General features: G+C 52.9%; 6 protein-coding genes across 6 annotated transcripts; 4 read left to right on the plus strand and 2 right to left on the minus strand.

The window, feature by feature from the left end:
- Positions 1-584: 584 nt before the first annotated feature.
- E0L32_005007 (uncharacterized protein) lies at positions 585-1,307 on the minus strand (the record flags this gene model as incomplete). Its single annotated transcript, XM_031139482.1, has 1 exon — positions 585-1,307. One exon carries the CDS (start codon positions 1,305-1,307, stop codon positions 585-587), a length of 723 nt encoding a protein of 240 aa, XP_030996609.1.
- A 582-nt stretch (positions 1,308-1,889) lies between these two features.
- On the plus strand, positions 1,890-2,997 carry E0L32_005008 (uncharacterized protein; the record flags this gene model as incomplete). Its single annotated transcript, XM_031139483.1, has 3 exons — positions 1,890-1,975; positions 2,019-2,494; positions 2,552-2,997. The coding sequence occupies 3 exons, from the start codon at positions 1,890-1,892 to the stop codon at positions 2,995-2,997; spliced, it is 1,008 nt and encodes a 335-aa protein (XP_030996610.1).
- Positions 2,998-4,125: 1,128 nt separating this feature from the next.
- On the plus strand, positions 4,126-5,065 carry E0L32_005009 (uncharacterized protein; the record flags this gene model as incomplete). The annotated part of the gene is made up of 2 exons (XM_031139484.1): positions 4,126-4,144; positions 4,209-5,065. 2 exons carry the CDS (start codon positions 4,126-4,128, stop codon positions 5,063-5,065), a joined length of 876 nt encoding a protein of 291 aa, XP_030996611.1.
- A 2,127-nt stretch (positions 5,066-7,192) lies between these two features.
- E0L32_005010 (uncharacterized protein) lies at positions 7,193-8,056 on the plus strand (the record flags this gene model as incomplete). Its single annotated transcript, XM_031139485.1, has 1 exon — positions 7,193-8,056. One exon carries the CDS (start codon positions 7,193-7,195, stop codon positions 8,054-8,056), a length of 864 nt encoding a protein of 287 aa, XP_030996612.1.
- A 129-nt stretch (positions 8,057-8,185) lies between these two features.
- Positions 8,186-8,806, minus strand: E0L32_005011 (uncharacterized protein; the record flags this gene model as incomplete). The annotated part of the gene is made up of 1 exon (XM_031139486.1): positions 8,186-8,806. The coding sequence occupies one exon, from the start codon at positions 8,804-8,806 to the stop codon at positions 8,186-8,188; it is 621 nt and encodes a 206-aa protein (XP_030996613.1).
- A 3,176-nt stretch (positions 8,807-11,982) lies between these two features.
- On the plus strand, positions 11,983-16,602 carry E0L32_005012 (uncharacterized protein; the record flags this gene model as incomplete). Its single annotated transcript, XM_031139487.1, has 4 exons — positions 11,983-12,383; positions 13,084-13,126; positions 13,355-13,857; positions 13,920-16,602. The coding sequence occupies 4 exons, from the start codon at positions 11,983-11,985 to the stop codon at positions 16,600-16,602; spliced, it is 3,630 nt and encodes a 1,209-aa protein (XP_030996614.1).
- Between the last annotated feature and the right edge of the window lie 231 nt (positions 16,603-16,833).

Consider the following 16,833-nt stretch of genomic DNA (forward strand, 5'->3'; position numbering starts at 1 on the left):
CAGGGCCGGCTGGACAGACCGAAAACAAATAATGGCTAACCTGATTTTGTACCTACCAAATGTGTTGGTGATCGAAATGGACCCTGGCCTTCATTTCACCAATAACGGGGAAAGCTATTACCTCCTGAATTCTAAGTCACCAAATGCACCAGACCATTGGCCTGACCGGCTTTGGTTTTACTTTCTCTGGGCACTCATAATTGCTTGAGATTGGATCAAGGCATAATTATCCCAACTAACATCGTAAGTCAGACGTCAATTGCGTCTTTAACAGAGCTAATGAAAGGTAGCTAGATGATGCGACGCTGGAGAATGGCTCCAATTTCATATATGTCGCTCCCTTATGCAGACTTAGCATATCATGTTTCCTCCGTTTGCAACGAAGCCACACACATTCTGTACCATTGCTTCCATGCTTCTGCAACCTCGGGAAACCCTTTCTTCCCGAGCTGTTGTGAAACCCGCATCCTCCACTCGGTTAATACTGGATCATCACCATCGACACCGTCCCATGCAAAGTCCAAAGCCCACGACACGCTGAACTTGGTCCTGATCCACTCACAGGAAACAAAGCCAGCCATCTCCTAGTCGATGACACCGACCGAGCCTCCTCGGTCAACCATGATGTTGTATGGTCCGAGGTCGCAATGACAGAAAACAAAGGTGTCGCAACCCATGCCCAGCTGGCTACAGTTCTCCTGGAGCGTCTCGGGGCGGAAGTCGTGTGGATTGTGGAACATATCGAGAAACGATTCGGGAAGCTGGGCGCCATCGACACCAGTCATGGCGTCTGAGCCCCAGGCTGACAGCTCCTCGCAAATTTCACCAACGCAGACGACGCAGTGCTCTTTTTCATGCTCGCTCAGGCCCCTCCAGGCGTCAGCGACACTCCTGCCTGGTACGCGTGAGACAAACAGGTGGCTCCTATCGGCCTCTTCCGTATGGTGTAGCGCGTTAGGGATGGCAAAGCTGAGCTTGCGCCCTGCTAGCCAGCGCAGCGTGACGTGTTCCCTCGTAGCGGCCGTCCTGTCCTGGACCAGCTTGACTTTAAGGAATGCATCGCCGAAGCTCCAGACCGCCAAGGCATCCCCAGCATCATGAACTAAACGCACATAGCTATTGCTTTGAAGTGGTATAGTTATAGGCAGCGGGGTGGGAGCTTCCGCAATACTGTAATAGCAGCCGTCGTTGCTATCCCTCCACAACCATTCCTGGGCGGACTGCTTTTTGTGGAGGACGAGTTTCTCGCCGATGAGCCACGAGTCGCCATCGATTTGTTTGACTGAATTACGAACGTGACTAGCCATATTTACGCCGGTGAGGAATTTCTGATGCACCTTCAAGTATAAGTTAGATGGAATTATCCCCAGACGAAGGTCGAGCAGAAACGGAGCCTGGAGCGAGTCGCACCAAGCGATTGCACACCGATAATTAGTTGCTACAGCGCCCAAGCACAGGGATCAGAGGTCGCCTGACCCGCCCGACGCCACTCCGTCCCTTGAAAAGAGAGACTGGTAGTGATGCTTGATTGATGTGTAGTGGAGAAGACACTCAAGCTAAGACTTTGGCCCTTTTTATGTCCATCAGGCCTACAGGTGGCACCTGCCCCTTACACCCTGGAGGAGACTCAGCCGCCCGGAATGCTACATATCCGATGGCTAGGCATGCTTAGCTGCTCGATGTTACGATTTCACCGGATAAGTCTTGCTCAAGACGCCGTGGAGCTTAAACGACGACGTTACTAACAAAGCCTCACAGACTCTTGAGGTCTATTATCCACGTTCTTTTCCAGTATATACCCTGCATGTCTGCCGATAGTGAATCTTCTGCTAAAGCCAAGCCAACGTCATGAATGCACAAAAACGCCTTTAACTTCTCAATGATGCAGAATGCTCACGCTGGATCAACCTACTCGAGCAGAAGCGCAAGGAACTTGTCAATTAGGTATCGGCTCTACATCCTCTAAGACTTGCTTGTGAGATTGACTGAACTCTCTTCTACTGCTCATATAACCTCAGGCAGGAGGTGACCTTTTGTGATGGCATAAAGTGGCTCGTTCGATTACCTCTAGCCGGACATGTCTCTCCCGACTACGCCGACGAAAAGTTGCTGTGGAAGTCGAAACCGTGTCATTCATCCGCGAGAACACTACCATTCCTGTTCCCCGAAATCAAGTATTGGGGGCTTGCTGCCGCCAACCCGCTAGGCTTGGGGCCTTATATTATCTTGGATTTCATAGAAGGCGTACCCCTCGACAGCATTCTGGGTGATCCTCGTGCGACGCATAATTTCAGGCTCATCAGAGACGACATTGGCGAGAGCGTGATAGAGTCATTGTACAGGCAGCTCGCCAAGATCCTCCTCCAACTTTTCCAATTCGATTTTGACCGTATCGGCAGTCTGCTAGTGCCGAAGACCAGATACCGTGCGCCAGTTCGCCCATTGACCTTCAAGGTGCATGATATGTTGCAGACTGGAGGAGTTGATACGTTTGGTGAGAGAAGCCATTCCTTTTGTTCTCACTTTTGCATCTTAATTAGTTGACAATTAGGGAATCGAAACCTCGGGTTCTCAACAACGAGCGAGTACTTCCGATACGTCCTCGAACAATATTGGGAACAATTCTGGAGTCAACCGAATTCGATCGGAGGTGAATTCAACGCTCGGACGAAATACGAGTCGCTTAGCACCCTGCAGACTCTGCTGGATAGCTTCATTCATCCAGATTTCGATCGCGGCCCATTCAAGCCGATTTGTGACGATCTGAGCCTGGCAAGTGTGATCGTAAGGGGCGAGGATGATCTCGCCATCGTTGGACTTGTGGATTTCGAGTGGTCATATGTCGGACCGGCTCAGTTATTTGGTTCCGCGCCATGGTGGCTTCTCGGAATCCGACTGAATAACGTGGACACCTTCTCTGATGACGATCAGCATGAGATCCTGACCAGATTCACAAAACACTTGAGACTCTTCAGGCACGTCTTATCAGAGGAATAGGAGAGAATGTCGGAAAAGCAAGGGAAAGGACTCTCAGGTCTTGTGGAATGGTCTGAAACTTCGGGAGTCATGATGCTCCATATGTTGTTGTCATGCGGCTTCAATCACCCCCAAAGTCTCCCTTTCACGCAACTGCAACACCATATTGGTTGTGAAGCGTGGGAGCAACATATGAGTCGATACTCGGGGATTGAAGTCGACGATTTTGTGAGGACGAAGCTGGCCCAGTTAGATCAGAGCGACCGAGAGGAGGACAGAGCGATGGAACTCAAGGAGCGAATGGACCAGCACAAAGTATCACTGGAGCAGTTCATTGCTGAGCTTACAACCCGTCAAGTACATGATAACGCGACGCAAACCCCACAAGTCGAACATCGACGCCAAAAGGAGACGAGCCACAAATCTACTTGTGGTCAAGAAGACAGAACAAGCATTACTTCCTGCCTTGGTTCACAAGCTGACAGAAAAACTATGAATTGCAAGTAACGATACAAGGATAAGCGATTCCTGCTGTCCCGCCTGCTCTCTATTGTGTCCTAAGCGCGATCAGCGAGGTAGTGGTTCAGATATCATCCATCATCCGGCGTGCCACCGCCGTCGGGAGTGGCGCCTTCAAAGCTCATGACGTGTAGGCCAAGGCGCCGGCTGCGACAGCCTGGCATCGAATTTTGTCCTGCTATCGGCCGAGTAGCATGGACCTGTGTCCAAAGCTTGGTAATAGTGCCAGGTTCTGTGTCTGGGACATCTTCGGAAATGAGGTCGAAAGATAGGGAGTCATTCTCCCGCATCTTGTGAAGTATGACCGATAATATTGTAGATCACCTATGAAGAACTCTTCAGTGATTAACAACCTTGGATTTCAAACAAGAGGCTTGAGGTTGAAGGGGTGGTCTAGACTGCGCAGCACATTTTGCGTATGCAAACATGATGATGGACGAAACAGACAGGACAGAGTAACGAGACGTGAGGTCAGTGTGGCGTGGCGACAGCACTGTGGCAGCTGATGAGCCCGGAGCGGAAAATCGGTCGCCGAGCCGCACCCTCCACGTCTACACCGTCACTTGCCGGAGGTTCTTCACAAAGTACCAATATAACTTCAATCAATCATGATCAACAACACCTAAAAACATGTCCTCGATTTCGGCAGGTAAAGCGTCCTCGACGAGCGGCGAATATTGGCGATCGGAAAAGCTGAAATTGTGTGCATCTAGGCTGCGACCACACCAGCTCGTGCGGCGAAGGAACTTCCGGCTCCGAGGAACAGCCCCTTGCCAAAGAGCTTCAGACAAGTGTCAACATTATAGAAATCAAGGGCGAATTCATTGATGGAGGTGTAACGGGACTTGTCGAACGTCTTGGGTCTGGAGATGTCATCAAATCTCCGTGGACAGGTCGTCCAGAAGCATTAGACTGCAGAAGAGAGATGGCGATCGAGGCACTGGTATACCAAAGGCTCGGTACACACCCCCGACTGGTGCGGATGAAACACTGGGATCCTGTCGACCACACATTGACGCTAGAATACATGGCCCACGGCAATCTCAAAAATTACATTCGGAAACACGGACAGAAGATATCACCAGCCCAGAGGACACAATGGGTCATGGAGGCCGCTGAAAGTCTTGAGCTTCTACACTCCCATGGTGTCATTCAAAGTGATGTTGGGCCGCGCAACTTCTTGCTGGATATTGATCTTAGTCTAAAGATCTGCGATTTCGGCGGGTCTTCCTTGGACGGCTCGGAGGCTACGGTTGCACCTGGGGTGAGATACAGGCTACCGGGCCTGGCTGAGAGACACATCCAACAGGCGACGATCAAAGAGGACCTTTTCGGTTTGGGCTCGACGATCTACTTTATTGTCAACGGCTATGAGCCTTATGATGACCTGGAGGATGAAGATCAGGTCGAGAGACTTTATATGGGTGGAGTGTTTCCGGAACTGGGCGGCGTACCTTTCGCAGATATTATCAAGCTATGCTGGCAACAGGAAGCTGAATCGGCCAAGATGATCATCGAACTCATCAGAGGCCTGTCGGCTGAGGAATGCAGTAGAGACAATCCCAAGTAGCAACATTCAGCATTAAACTTTGTCCAGGATTTGTACGCCGTACAAGAGGCGGCCGAATGTAGATTAGACTCGTTCGAAGTATTGGGCTCCGTGCAGCGGGGGTTGCGATTCTCCTCTTATATTCCGAGAGACATGTGTTGAATATGATTGGGAGTGACTGAAGGGAGTGACAGAGATGCTCTATATTACACATATTTCAGAGTCTGAAGGCTCCAGAGGAGTTAAGGAGAAACATCACGGAAAGGTTCATGGCAAGGGAAAACAGAGACAGGGCTAGTAAGCATAAATCACATAAGTAGGCTACTCGTTTCTAGTGACTCTCAATTGAATTCTCCCTCGAGCAAACCAGAACTCCAATATTCCTTCCATCTGGAAACATTTCCAATCAGATGAGTCATGTTTGTGTGGATTTTCCTCTGTAGCATACGACATGAATATACCAGGCTCATGTGACCGAGAATCGAGAGAGTTCGAGAAGTAGTGCTGACCACAAAGTCCTGGACTTCTGGCCCAAGATAGGGACCAACGGTCACAGTTCCCGCCAATTCCATATGTAGCTAGATACTTAGTGAGTACGATGGCCTGATATTGGCTCTAAGATGGATAAACCTACCAGCAAACACCAAAAACATGATGAACGTATACCGAGAATCTTGATTCCATCCTGTGCCGGTAGAGGGGGATATACCCACATCAGAAACGCTTTTCCTGGTACCTTCTCTGCAGGGGGGAGAAACCGGTTTAAGATCGGTGGTGTAGGGGTGTCCCAGAACACTACGGTGTCAAGTGCTGATGAGAACTTGAGACGTGCCCGGCCCAGCTAGAACGGATGAGTTAAAGGAACGGCTCTGGGTTTCTTTGGGAGGGTGGCGAACCTTGAACTCGACCTCTGCATCAGAAAAGAGGCACTCTGCCTCAAGCACATATCGAAAACGCGTGCCTTTGAGTGCCCCTTTCCTAGGTCGGAACACGAATCTCTCTATTGATTCCAACCCGAGTGAATCAATTGTGAGACGAATGAAGTCGCCGCCGCTCGTCACGGAATCGGTCATTGTGACCGGAGGCTGGTCACGGTGCCACTCTTGTATTCGACTCAGAGAGATGGTACGTCGACTGTTATCAGCTTTTGACAAGTGATTCTGCAGATCCAGGACAGCGCTCAAACGACACAGATCGTTGCAAGCCAAGTTCCACACCATCCACGCGATCTAATTGGGAAGTGACCCTAATGATGGGAGGCAGCATAGACCCGCCGCTATGCCCATGCTTCTCTGCACATCAAGTCCAGGGCCTGGAGGTAATCGAAGAGGCGGTGCATTTGGCCACGGCAACCTCCACACGGCTGCTGTCCAGAGCCAATCGAGTTCCTTCTTGGATGTGACGTTTTGGGCATAGAGATTGTAGCAATCAACATGTAGAGTCGCACTCCCGGAACCCAAGGCACACCGCCTACAGTCAACAAGACGACAGAATAGCCACCGATCATTGCCTTGTTGGCAGTAGCCAGAGTCAGGGAAGTTGTATGCATCAATCAGTAGGATTGAGCTAGAGTCTTGGATAACTGAGCCACATATAGGTGTTGTCAGTGGTGATACATATCAGAGAGTATGGTTATTATTTTTCTTTCGTACTTGCTAGAATGCGTTCGCCGGCCTGAAAAACAAAACCGCAAGCGCCGCATTGTGCATGAACACGAACATGGGACATGAGCAGCAAATTTGACAAAAGTTGAGATTCCAGGTCTGTGATGTTGAGAATTGAAGCCCCAGGACGAAGTAAAAATAGAATAATAACATGCGAGGTCGTGTGCAAGACCGTTTGATGGCGGTGTGGCTGTTGTGGCTGTGTGGACGGGCGGGGGTTGTGATTCTCCTCTTATTCCGAGAGACATGTGTTGAATATGATTGGAAGGAACTGACTAGGGCTGTTAGGGCGAAGATGCACACTAACCTACCAAGAAGCCCTTGAGGTCTACGATGTCATTTTAAAGTGCAAGACCATAGCCTCGACTTGTAGGCGGTCAGCCATCCATTTCACTTCCTCACACTACCTCATCCTGCTTGCAAAGCGACAACACCAACCAAGCGTACATCTTGCGTGTTTTCAAGGTCTTTCCTGTTGGATCCGATGACGACTCAGGAAGTCGCATGTACAGCATGCAGCTGGACTCTGGAACGTCAGAATGCGTGTCGCTATGACAGCCATGTGAAGTTATTTTATGGCGTGAGCGATCGGGGGGTATGGTCACTGGGCTCCAATTTGATTCTGAAAGAACGATCAAACAACCCTCCTAATTTCGAAGCCGAGAACATTCGATATCTGAAGGAAAAGACCTCGATCCCTATTCCGATCATTATCGAGGACTGGAGCGAAAAGACGGGGCGATATTTCATGATAAGCAGACGTATTCAAGGCGAGCCACTGAGTGCTGTCTGGGCGTCAATGTCAACTGCTGAGAGGGAGCGAGTGGCACGCCAAACCGCCGAATTCCTTCATCAACTCCGACCACTTCATGCACCTCAAATGCAGAGCCTACAAGGCCGGCCCATTTATTCGGCATTCTTATTTCCGGATACCTACGGTATTCCTCATGGACCTTTCTCCTCAGACGACGAGCTTTGGGAAGAAATGGCCAAATCGTTGAGTGGACTTCCTGAAAAGGTTCTTCAACGGCTACGCGAGCGTATGCCCTCCGCGATGCCATATACCTTCACTCATGGGGATCTGAACCACGAGAATATCATTGTTGCGGATGGTAATCTCGCCGGAATCATCGATTGGGAGGCAAGTGGCTTCTTTCCAGTGTGGTGGGAGTTCACTTGCGCAGGAATTGGCTTGGGCCAAGCAGATCAGGAATGGAAGACACTGCTACGGAAGTACATGCCAGACTACACAGAGGCTCGCCAATTCTGGCGGGATTTCTTTTCACTTTCCAAGTCTCCAAATTTGGACGAAAGGGGAGTGATGTTGCTCAAGCAACTGGAACAATAGCAAGACGAGCAGCAGCCCAGGATGAAAAGATCATGTTGGTATTGAGAACTGAGTGTTGCAATAACCTGACTGTGCTAGTCAACCCAACCCTGAAGCATTGCTAACGCTATGGTTCTTGCTAGCGGCATGTTAGTGAAAGACACAATGACCCATCATGATGAAGTAAATAGTACAGCCAAGTGCAAAGAGATCTGTCCTGAAGTCTGCGTCGAATGGGTCGGGTCGGGGACGGAAGAACCTGCAAGGCTCCGCGCTTCCGCCTTCCAGAATGACCTGGCCTTCCTCTGATATGACGTTGCCTTGGAAATCGGATAGCTTCAAGTGGAGATTCTCGTCAAGGAGGAGGTTGGTCGGCTGGATATCGCAGTGAATCACCCGCTTCGAGTGGACATGAGCGACTGCCTCGGTAGCTTCTCGGCACCATGCCAACCGCTGTTGAATAGACGGTGGCGATTTGGTTCGGTCAGTCAGATAACTATACAACGTCCCGTTGGCAGTGCGCTCCAGATACAATCCCGCTTCTGACAGCCGCTTCAGACCAATTATGCGTGGGTGCGGGCCAACAATTTCTAGGATTTGGTGCTCGAGTTCAAGACGTGTCCTGTCTCCGCCCGGGTTGAGGGGATATTTAAAAACGGTTGACTCGTCCATTTCGCCGATCCACGGGCTGAAGCCCGACGCAATGACCCGCTGGGCTCCGGGTGGACAGTACTGGTGGTACTCATATACTTGGACGAAATCGTCGGACATGACGAGAGAAATTAGGGTTGTTATACCCCAGATCTGGATCCTTTTCTGGTTGGCGGTGCGCACCCGAGTGCGCAACACGTGACACTCAGCACCTATTGGTCTCCCGTTGACTTATTTCAGCCCTTGAATTGAAATCACACTTTTCTTCTCCTCTCGCCTCGGCGAAGATCAATTCGCATATCGTGAACATGGACATCTGCATTCCTCGCTGGTGTGGCCTCTGTCAATTCGGTTTACAAGTCGGAGATCTTATCATAGCAGGTAAATTCATTATTTTTATTTTGAGTCTATAGGGAGGGACTAATGATGTAGTGAGCTCTGATGACAACATCTTGCATCTACTTCTCATCGAGGGCGACAAGGCGGTTTCTGGCGACAGATATAGTCTCTGCCGCCGCAGAGACTGTGGTCACCCAGAGACGGCGGCCGGTTGCCACATTGGATGCCACCAAGCAGCAAAGGCGGTCAACCTAAAGACAATCCTTCCAGCCACGCACTACTCAATGGACCCTCCCATCTCTCAGGAATCGGCCCGTGGACGATGGCTTCAGGCCGATCTCAGCACTATTATCCAGCGCAATCTTCGTTTTCGTCTGCCCGCAGAAATCTGCGGAATGATAGCTCAGTATAACATACGCGAGCACGCTGCGCGGCAGGCCTACGCCCTTTGTGTGCCTTCAAGGGCACATAGTTTCAGTCTCACCCTGGACAAGGAAGTCTGGGCTCGTGTCGTCTTTTTTGAGGGATGTCAATACATATCTTCACTCACGAATGTCCCAGGAGAGGGTGCCTGCTGCATCTATACGCCAGAGCACCACAGGAATATTCACCGGTTCCTTTTTGCGGAGGATCACTTGGGTGTGACAGCAATATGTTTCGGTGATATTTCAGAACTGCCGGAGCCATTCCGCCGGCCACATACTCAGGCTCACTCATGGTGGACGACCTTACCAATCTTTTCAGGTTCCAGTGTCCTCTTTGGCCGAAATGATGTATGTATATTTTTCCGTGTTCGAATGACACCCTGACTGATCACTGGATAGGGTTTGAAAATTCGCAATATTTCACTAACGGAACCATCCCCACTGTCCACCCGTAGGCTATGGCCTACTCCTCAACACAATCCAGAAGACTATCGTGTTTTTCGTGTCAGAAGAATTTCCGACTTCAAGAGATGCGTCCAGTTGAATTCAATAACATTCAACGCGCCGAACGTACAGGCGTATTCCTTTTACTGGAATTTTTCCATCATCACGATGCATGCTCACTCTCGTGGCGACAATTTCCACTCCGTCCTGTCAGACCTGCGGGTAAAAGGCGGTGTCTGGTTGTATATGCCCCTTGATGATGGTGAGCATATCGTGGAAATATGGAGTCGAAGGCGAAAAATGAGCAGAGAGGTAGCCTTTATTGTAAGTTATGTTCTCATGTCACGTTATATGATACTAATGCCCCTTAAGTTGAGAACAAATAGAAATCGCATTGGGGTGATGGGTGCCTATCCTAAACGTGATTATCTCTGCAGGGCTAAGCTTTTAGACTGTCTAGCAGGAGCTCAAAGACGCGTCTTCTTCGACAGATCACATCTCGGCATCCATGAAGTACACATAGCGAATCACCAACCCTCACAGCCTACTTCAGGTCTTCAGTTGCCAACGCCTCTCTCGGCTTATCCTCGTGCACACTGCTTCGAGGAGTTCTTCTACACCGAGGCTCCTCTAAGCAACACAACAAGAGTGGCAGTATGCCGCATCGATACATATGTCAGCGGTCTGCTGCTTTGCGACAGAGACGGACATCTGACTCATGTTGGGCAGATACGGCGGGACTGCCTGCAACCCTGGATCCATGTGAAGAGTTCGGAAAGCATGTGGATGGGCTTTTTGCAAAGGCCCAATGGCCCTTACGTGTCGAGCATTGAGTGGACACATCCACCTTCAAGCAATTTATTCTATCTGGAGGTCCGCTGGCAGGATCGGCTGGAATGGTGGTTCTCATATCGGCAGTGTCAAGTGTATCACAATGGTCAATTGAGCCCTTCGACGGTCCGAGGCATACCGGTACCGGACTAGGTAGCAGATTCTCGCCTCCAAGGCACTGTTGCTCCCTCGCTGGCGATGAGGATTGCAATTAGCAAAACAGCCATCGCTCCGTGGTTCGAGAGCGAGGCATTCGATACAGCGCGCGCCGGCTTCAGACTCGCAAAAATGTGACCTACTTCAGCTGCATGCTGGACTCTGCGCCTCGGTGAATGTTGCGAGCTTGTTCAGCATATACTGGGACTGGGTGCACACAAAAGTTTTATTGTGACGTCCTCGCGGGTACTGGTTCTGAAAGACCACGAGAAAGTGCCAAGATTAGCCTGATTGTTGTTCGTGCTCGCTCAGGGACAGCAGCGAATTTGCTGTGCGTCGCCTAGCCGGCGGTCTGAGTTGGGCACCGGCCTGCGAAGCGTATTGCATACCGAATCTCTGTCGACGGAGCAGCAGGAGGGCGAGAGGTGGGTTTGAGGCGTGGATCGCAGTCCCCTCTATCGTGTTCGGCATGGCGTCTCAGCCCTATGGATGGATGTCTGCCAGCGACTGTTAGCGGACGGCCGGAGGTCCTAGTGGTCGGGAATAGCCGCTGACATAGCGCCAACAGACGCTGCCCCAAGCCCAAAGGCGGGCGCCATCGATGACCCACCAGGATGTAATTAGTTACCTAGGTAGTTATGGTCATTAGCCACACCGCTCCACAGATATTCCACAAGCGGTGGTGGCCCAGAGGCACAGGAGCCCTCGTTCCGTCCGAATATTCATCCTCAGTCTCCAGATATTGATACCTGCCAGTCAGTCTGTCCGCATGTCGAGTACTCCCTGAACACGAAAGTATCCTGCTACGAACCAATGGGCTACGAGCTACTTGGCCTCGGCGCTACGTGTTACGTCACGACTGTTGATCACAAGACGGTTTTGAAGGGACATCAGGTCTGGAGAGACGGTGAACTCTACGTCAGCCGGGAAGCATGCGAATAAGAGCTAGCGAGAGAAGCCATCATTTATTCCCATCTCGGCGAGCACCCGCGGATTCTATCATGTGAGGGTCTCGTACAGCATTGTGCTGGCGTCCACTCCCTGCGCCTAGAAATCGCTCCCCTGGGCTGCCTTCGCCACTACATTACGAAGACCGACGTTATGGTTCCACCGATGGCATCACGGCTCCGCATGGCCCTCGACGTTGCTGAAGGACTAGCCTATATCCACTCGAAGGGCGTTCAGCACTGCGATCTAAGTTGCCGGAATCTTTTCCTGTTCAACGATCTGCGAGTGAAGCTCGGGGATTTCGGAGCCTCGATGCTCGAGGGCTACAGCTTCCCACCGTCGTTTTGTGAAGAGCCCCAGTACGAACTGCCTAAGCGGGATAGGGAGTTTGACGCCCGCCCTGCTATGAAGAGAGAACTCTTCGCTTTGGGATCGGCCATCTACGAGATAGTGGCATGGAGGCGCCCTTTTCAGGGTCTTTCTGACGAAGAGGTTGAGTCTAGATATGCGCGCGAGGAGTTCCCGGCCTTGGAAGAGAATCCTGCTGTTGGCAGGTTTGTTAGAATGTGTTGGGACGAACGTATGGAGAGTGCTGACCAAGTTGTGAAAGCGTTGGAAAAGTGTGGCTCGGAACTTGGTCGTTGAGCCAAAAAGAATTCGACTCAAGTTTAAGGTGGTTTGTTTGTTGATACTTTAGACTGGCTACGATGCTAACTTGATGATGATCGCACGTCCAGCATAACTGCGGCCCTCTCTGATTCTTGCAAGCACAACAATCCAACAATGTCCTAGATTGCCTGCATCAGTCAAGAAATGAAGCCAAATGATTGTTGTTCTGGACACTTGTGATAGCTCATGCTAGGGCTTCGGGCACCGGTGCAATTCGCCGCCAGCGACGGACACTGAGCCGAACTGGGCAGTGGAGGACCAATCTGTGAGGTTACAGTGGGTATCTCACTGTGGCTAGCCTGTATCCACCCACTATTATGATTGAATGTTAGTTATTTGTACCAGAAGGTACGCAGTGCCTCATACACAAGAATACCACGATCTTAGCAGAGATGACCCTTGTTGGCCCTTGATTGCTCGCGTTGTCTCACACAATCTCTGACAGAACAAGATATTGGGGAAAGACGACTCCGGAGGATTTCATTCAGGGTCGGCTCAGCCACTTACCTACTGTAGGCTGTGGCTTGACCGTGTGGCTTATGTATTTTGTTATCCTCTTATCGCGATAAGCCCACTGACCAATAGCGTGGGTGCGGAGGGAGGCATGCCAGGCGCTGTGGCTGACGTCGTGATTGTCCGCTGGCCCTATCGTAGCTGTGAATCCGTGATACCGCCACGGTGTACCGCCAACCAAACCTTGGCCAGCCCTTAGTCACTTCCGGCCACCTATCTGCTCATGAAACCACCCGACTTCACCTAGATCTGGAATTGGCATGGTCCTGACCCTTTCAGAATTCGCCTTGCGTCCATGTATTCCGGTGATTCCCACCGCCTGAGCCGCTGACACAGCTTCCAGCGAGCTGGAGCTATGGCTAGCTGGTCATACTTCCTCTTCGTCTACCTCCTCGGAGGCCTTACCTTCCTCCCGCTGGCACTCGCTGCCGTCTTTCTCCATGCATACCTCACATTTCCATACCGAGAAGACGTCACGCCGGCGAAACAGACCGAGCCTGACCCGGACGACATTGTCCAGCCGGGTGACGATGTCGACACGATCCAGTCTGCACGCAAGCTGCTGAAGGAAGAAGCGAAGCCCCGAGTAACGCCCCACGAACCCGATGTCGCCGCCGGCTACTTTGCCGTGTGCAGGGAATACACTCCCATGGGCATCAATGCGAAGCCCATTGAACGAGCCACACCTGCCGGGACCACCACAGTCGCCGCCCCAAGCCAGAGTGTTTACCAGACTATGTATCGGACGCTCTTTGACCGAAAGCAAACAGCGGGTCCTCTTGATCACAACAACAGCACAAGCCAACGGCCGAAGAAGGCTGGGAATGTTTTCTACGTCGTGCTGAGGTAGGCTCGTCCCCAATCATTGTGGGTTCTGGCCTTTGATGCATAGACTAATTGCTCACCAGACACGGCCACCTGATGCTCTTTGACGACGACGAGCAGCTCGAAGTCCGACACGTTATTTCACTAGCACACCATGACATCAGCGTCTATTCTGGCGGCGACAAGACACCCGAAGGCGAGCTGTGGATCAAGAGAAACGCCATATGTCTCTCGAGGAAGACGGATGGAGCGGAGCTGGCACCCGACACCCAGATTTCTAAGCCGTTCTATCTCTTCTCAGAGAACTGCTCCGCCAAAGAAGACTTCTACTTTGCATTGCTTCGAAACCAGGAGCAAACCTTCACTAGCGAGAAGGCGGCGCCAACACCAGTGCAGTTTGAGGTGAAGAACATCATATCGCTGGTGCAGAAGCTGCACTCGTCGGAAGAACACCTGCAGACACGATGGCTGAATGCCATGATTGGCAGGATATTCCTCGGCATCTACAAGACTGCCGATGTGGAGGCCTTTATCCGGGCCAAGCTCACAAAGAAGATATCGCGCGTAAAGCGACCAACTTTCTTGTCCAACATCACCATTCGGAACATAGACACGGGCGAGTCAGCACCCTACTTCACCAATCCCCGGCTCAAGGACCTGACAGTGGAGGGAGAGTGCTGTGTCGAGTCGGATGTCAAGTACACGGGCAAGTTTCGTATCGAGGTTGCTGCCACGGCCCGCATTGATCTCGGGTCCCGCTTCAAGGCTCGCGAAGTGAACCTGGTGCTGGCCGTCGTGCTGAGAAAGCTCGAGGGACACGTCTTCTTCAAGATCAAGCCACCTCCAAGCAACCGCATCTGGTTCTCCTTTCAGCATATGCCCAAGATGGAGATGACGGTGGAACCCATCATCAGCTCCAGACAGATCACCTACACCGTCATTCTCAGGCAGATCGAGAACAGGATCAAAGAGGTACTTGCGGAGACTCTTGTCCTGCCTTTCTGGGACGACGTTCCGTTCTTCGACACAGCGCACAAGAACTGGCGAGGCGGCATCTGGGCCGGCGACGATGCCGTGCTGCATCCGACTACTGCCGAAAACTCGGCGGCCCAGAGCGGCGATGTCGAGGACGTCGATCACTACGAAGAAGCAGGAGAGCCGTCGCCCGACCTACCGCCCGTGGAAAAGAGCCACACCGTGCCTGTGATCGAGACCAGTGGGACCACGGGTCTCTTTGGCAGGAGGCTGAACGGCAAGGCCTCGCCCGTGTCGAAAGCCGCCACATCGGCCCTCAGCCTCGAGAATATTAAGCCGATTTCTCTCGGACGACAGGGCCGGGCGGGCTCGTTTGCCAGCCCTTCCGCTCCCACGGCAGCCACCGATGCCGCACACGCTGACGTCTTCAAACCGTCGACCACGCCGCCCAACGAGAGCCCTGCCGTGAGCGCGATGAGCAACCTGTCCGCGAAGGTGCAGTCACAGGCCTCGATTGCGGAAAGCACGTCTGGCCGTCCCGTCGCGGGATCCCACCCCCCGAGCTACTCCTCTGCCTCGTCCAAGGAGGCCACCGAGACAGAGCACAGCGACAACAACCAGACGCCAAAGCCTCAGGCCCCACGCCGCAACACCCAGTCCTCGACGGGAAGTTCCATCCTCGAAGACCAGCCGCCGCATTCGCCGGCGTCCACGAAGAGCACGACCAAGGCGCGCGGCTTCTTCCTCCGGCGCGAGCCGTCTCAAACTTCGATGCGCACTTCCTCGCCCGGCGGCAACCACAACCACCACCAGCATGCCAACGCCAACGCCGACCCTTCGTCGCCGAAGCGCAGCAACACTCTCGCGGCGATGAGCAACGCGGCCGCCACGGCCAAGCGGTGGGGCATGGGCGGCATCAACGCTCTGCAGCGTCGCGGAGGCGCAAGCGACGAGAAGCACGGCGGCGCTGGTGACGGCGACGGCGGCGACCGCGAGGTCGACGAGGACGGCAGGATCGACCTGTCCAAGCCCATGGGCGGCGGGCGGCCCCTGCCCCCGCCCGGCACGCCGCTGCCCATGCCGGACCGCCGCCGGGGCAAGATCACGCCCATCCCCGTGCCGCCGCGGCGCAAGGCCGTGCCCTCGCCCTCGACTTCGGGGTCCTCGCTGCACCACCACCAGGCCGGCGGTGGGAATGGGGGCGATCACCAGCACAAGATTGAGCGGCGACCTGTGCCGCCGCCGCCACTGCCGAAGCGGCGCCATGTTCTGGAGGATCGTGATGGCGGCGGCGGCGGTAGTGGTGGCGGCGCCGGGGACGTTGATGTGCTTGTTGTCGAGGCGCCGCTTGATGATGAGCCTACTACGCCGTCTGGTGAGGATGACGCGGCGCAGGCGCAGCATTGGGCTGCTGGGCTGGAGGATGGTGGCGATGTGGTTAGCAAGGTTCATCATGAGGGAGAGGAGGGAGGTGGTGTGTCGCCTGCGCTAATGCCGCCGGTGGCGGTTGCGGATAGTGGGAGTGGGAGTGGGAGTGGTAGTAGGAGGAGCGGTGGGCAGACGCCGCTGGGCGGAGAGGTCGACGACGGTGTGGCCATCGCGAGGGGTGCTTATGCCGAGGCTCTTGCTGCTGCCGCTGCTGCTATTGCTCCTGCTGAGGACGACGACGATGAGGACGACGACGACGACGACATCTCGGCGTGGATGGAGCAGGACGATGGCGAGCCTGCAGAGGACGATACGCGGGATCCGGCCGGGCAACAAGCGGCGGCGGCGGTCAAGACGTCGTGAGGCGACGACGGGGAAGGGGGAACAGACATACAAGGACATTAGAGGAGGGAGGGATTCATTGGTAATGCAACAACATTATTGGGCGTCACAGGGGAATAAATAGGGTTAAAAAGTACTACTACAACAACAGCAACGGCAAATAAAGCCCGCAATAGTACGAGCATTGGGCGTTTTTGGGGGAGAGGGTTCAAAGAGATTATTCGAATGGGGAGAAGGGATGAGCATTCAACC

The sequence above is a fragment of the Thyridium curvatum genome (genome assembly GCF_004353045.1).
Source record: "Thyridium curvatum strain D216 chromosome Unknown NODE_25_length_444008_cov_73.864110, whole genome shotgun sequence".
Classification (NCBI taxonomy): domain Eukaryota; kingdom Fungi; phylum Ascomycota; class Sordariomycetes; order Thyridiales; family Thyridiaceae; genus Thyridium; species Thyridium curvatum.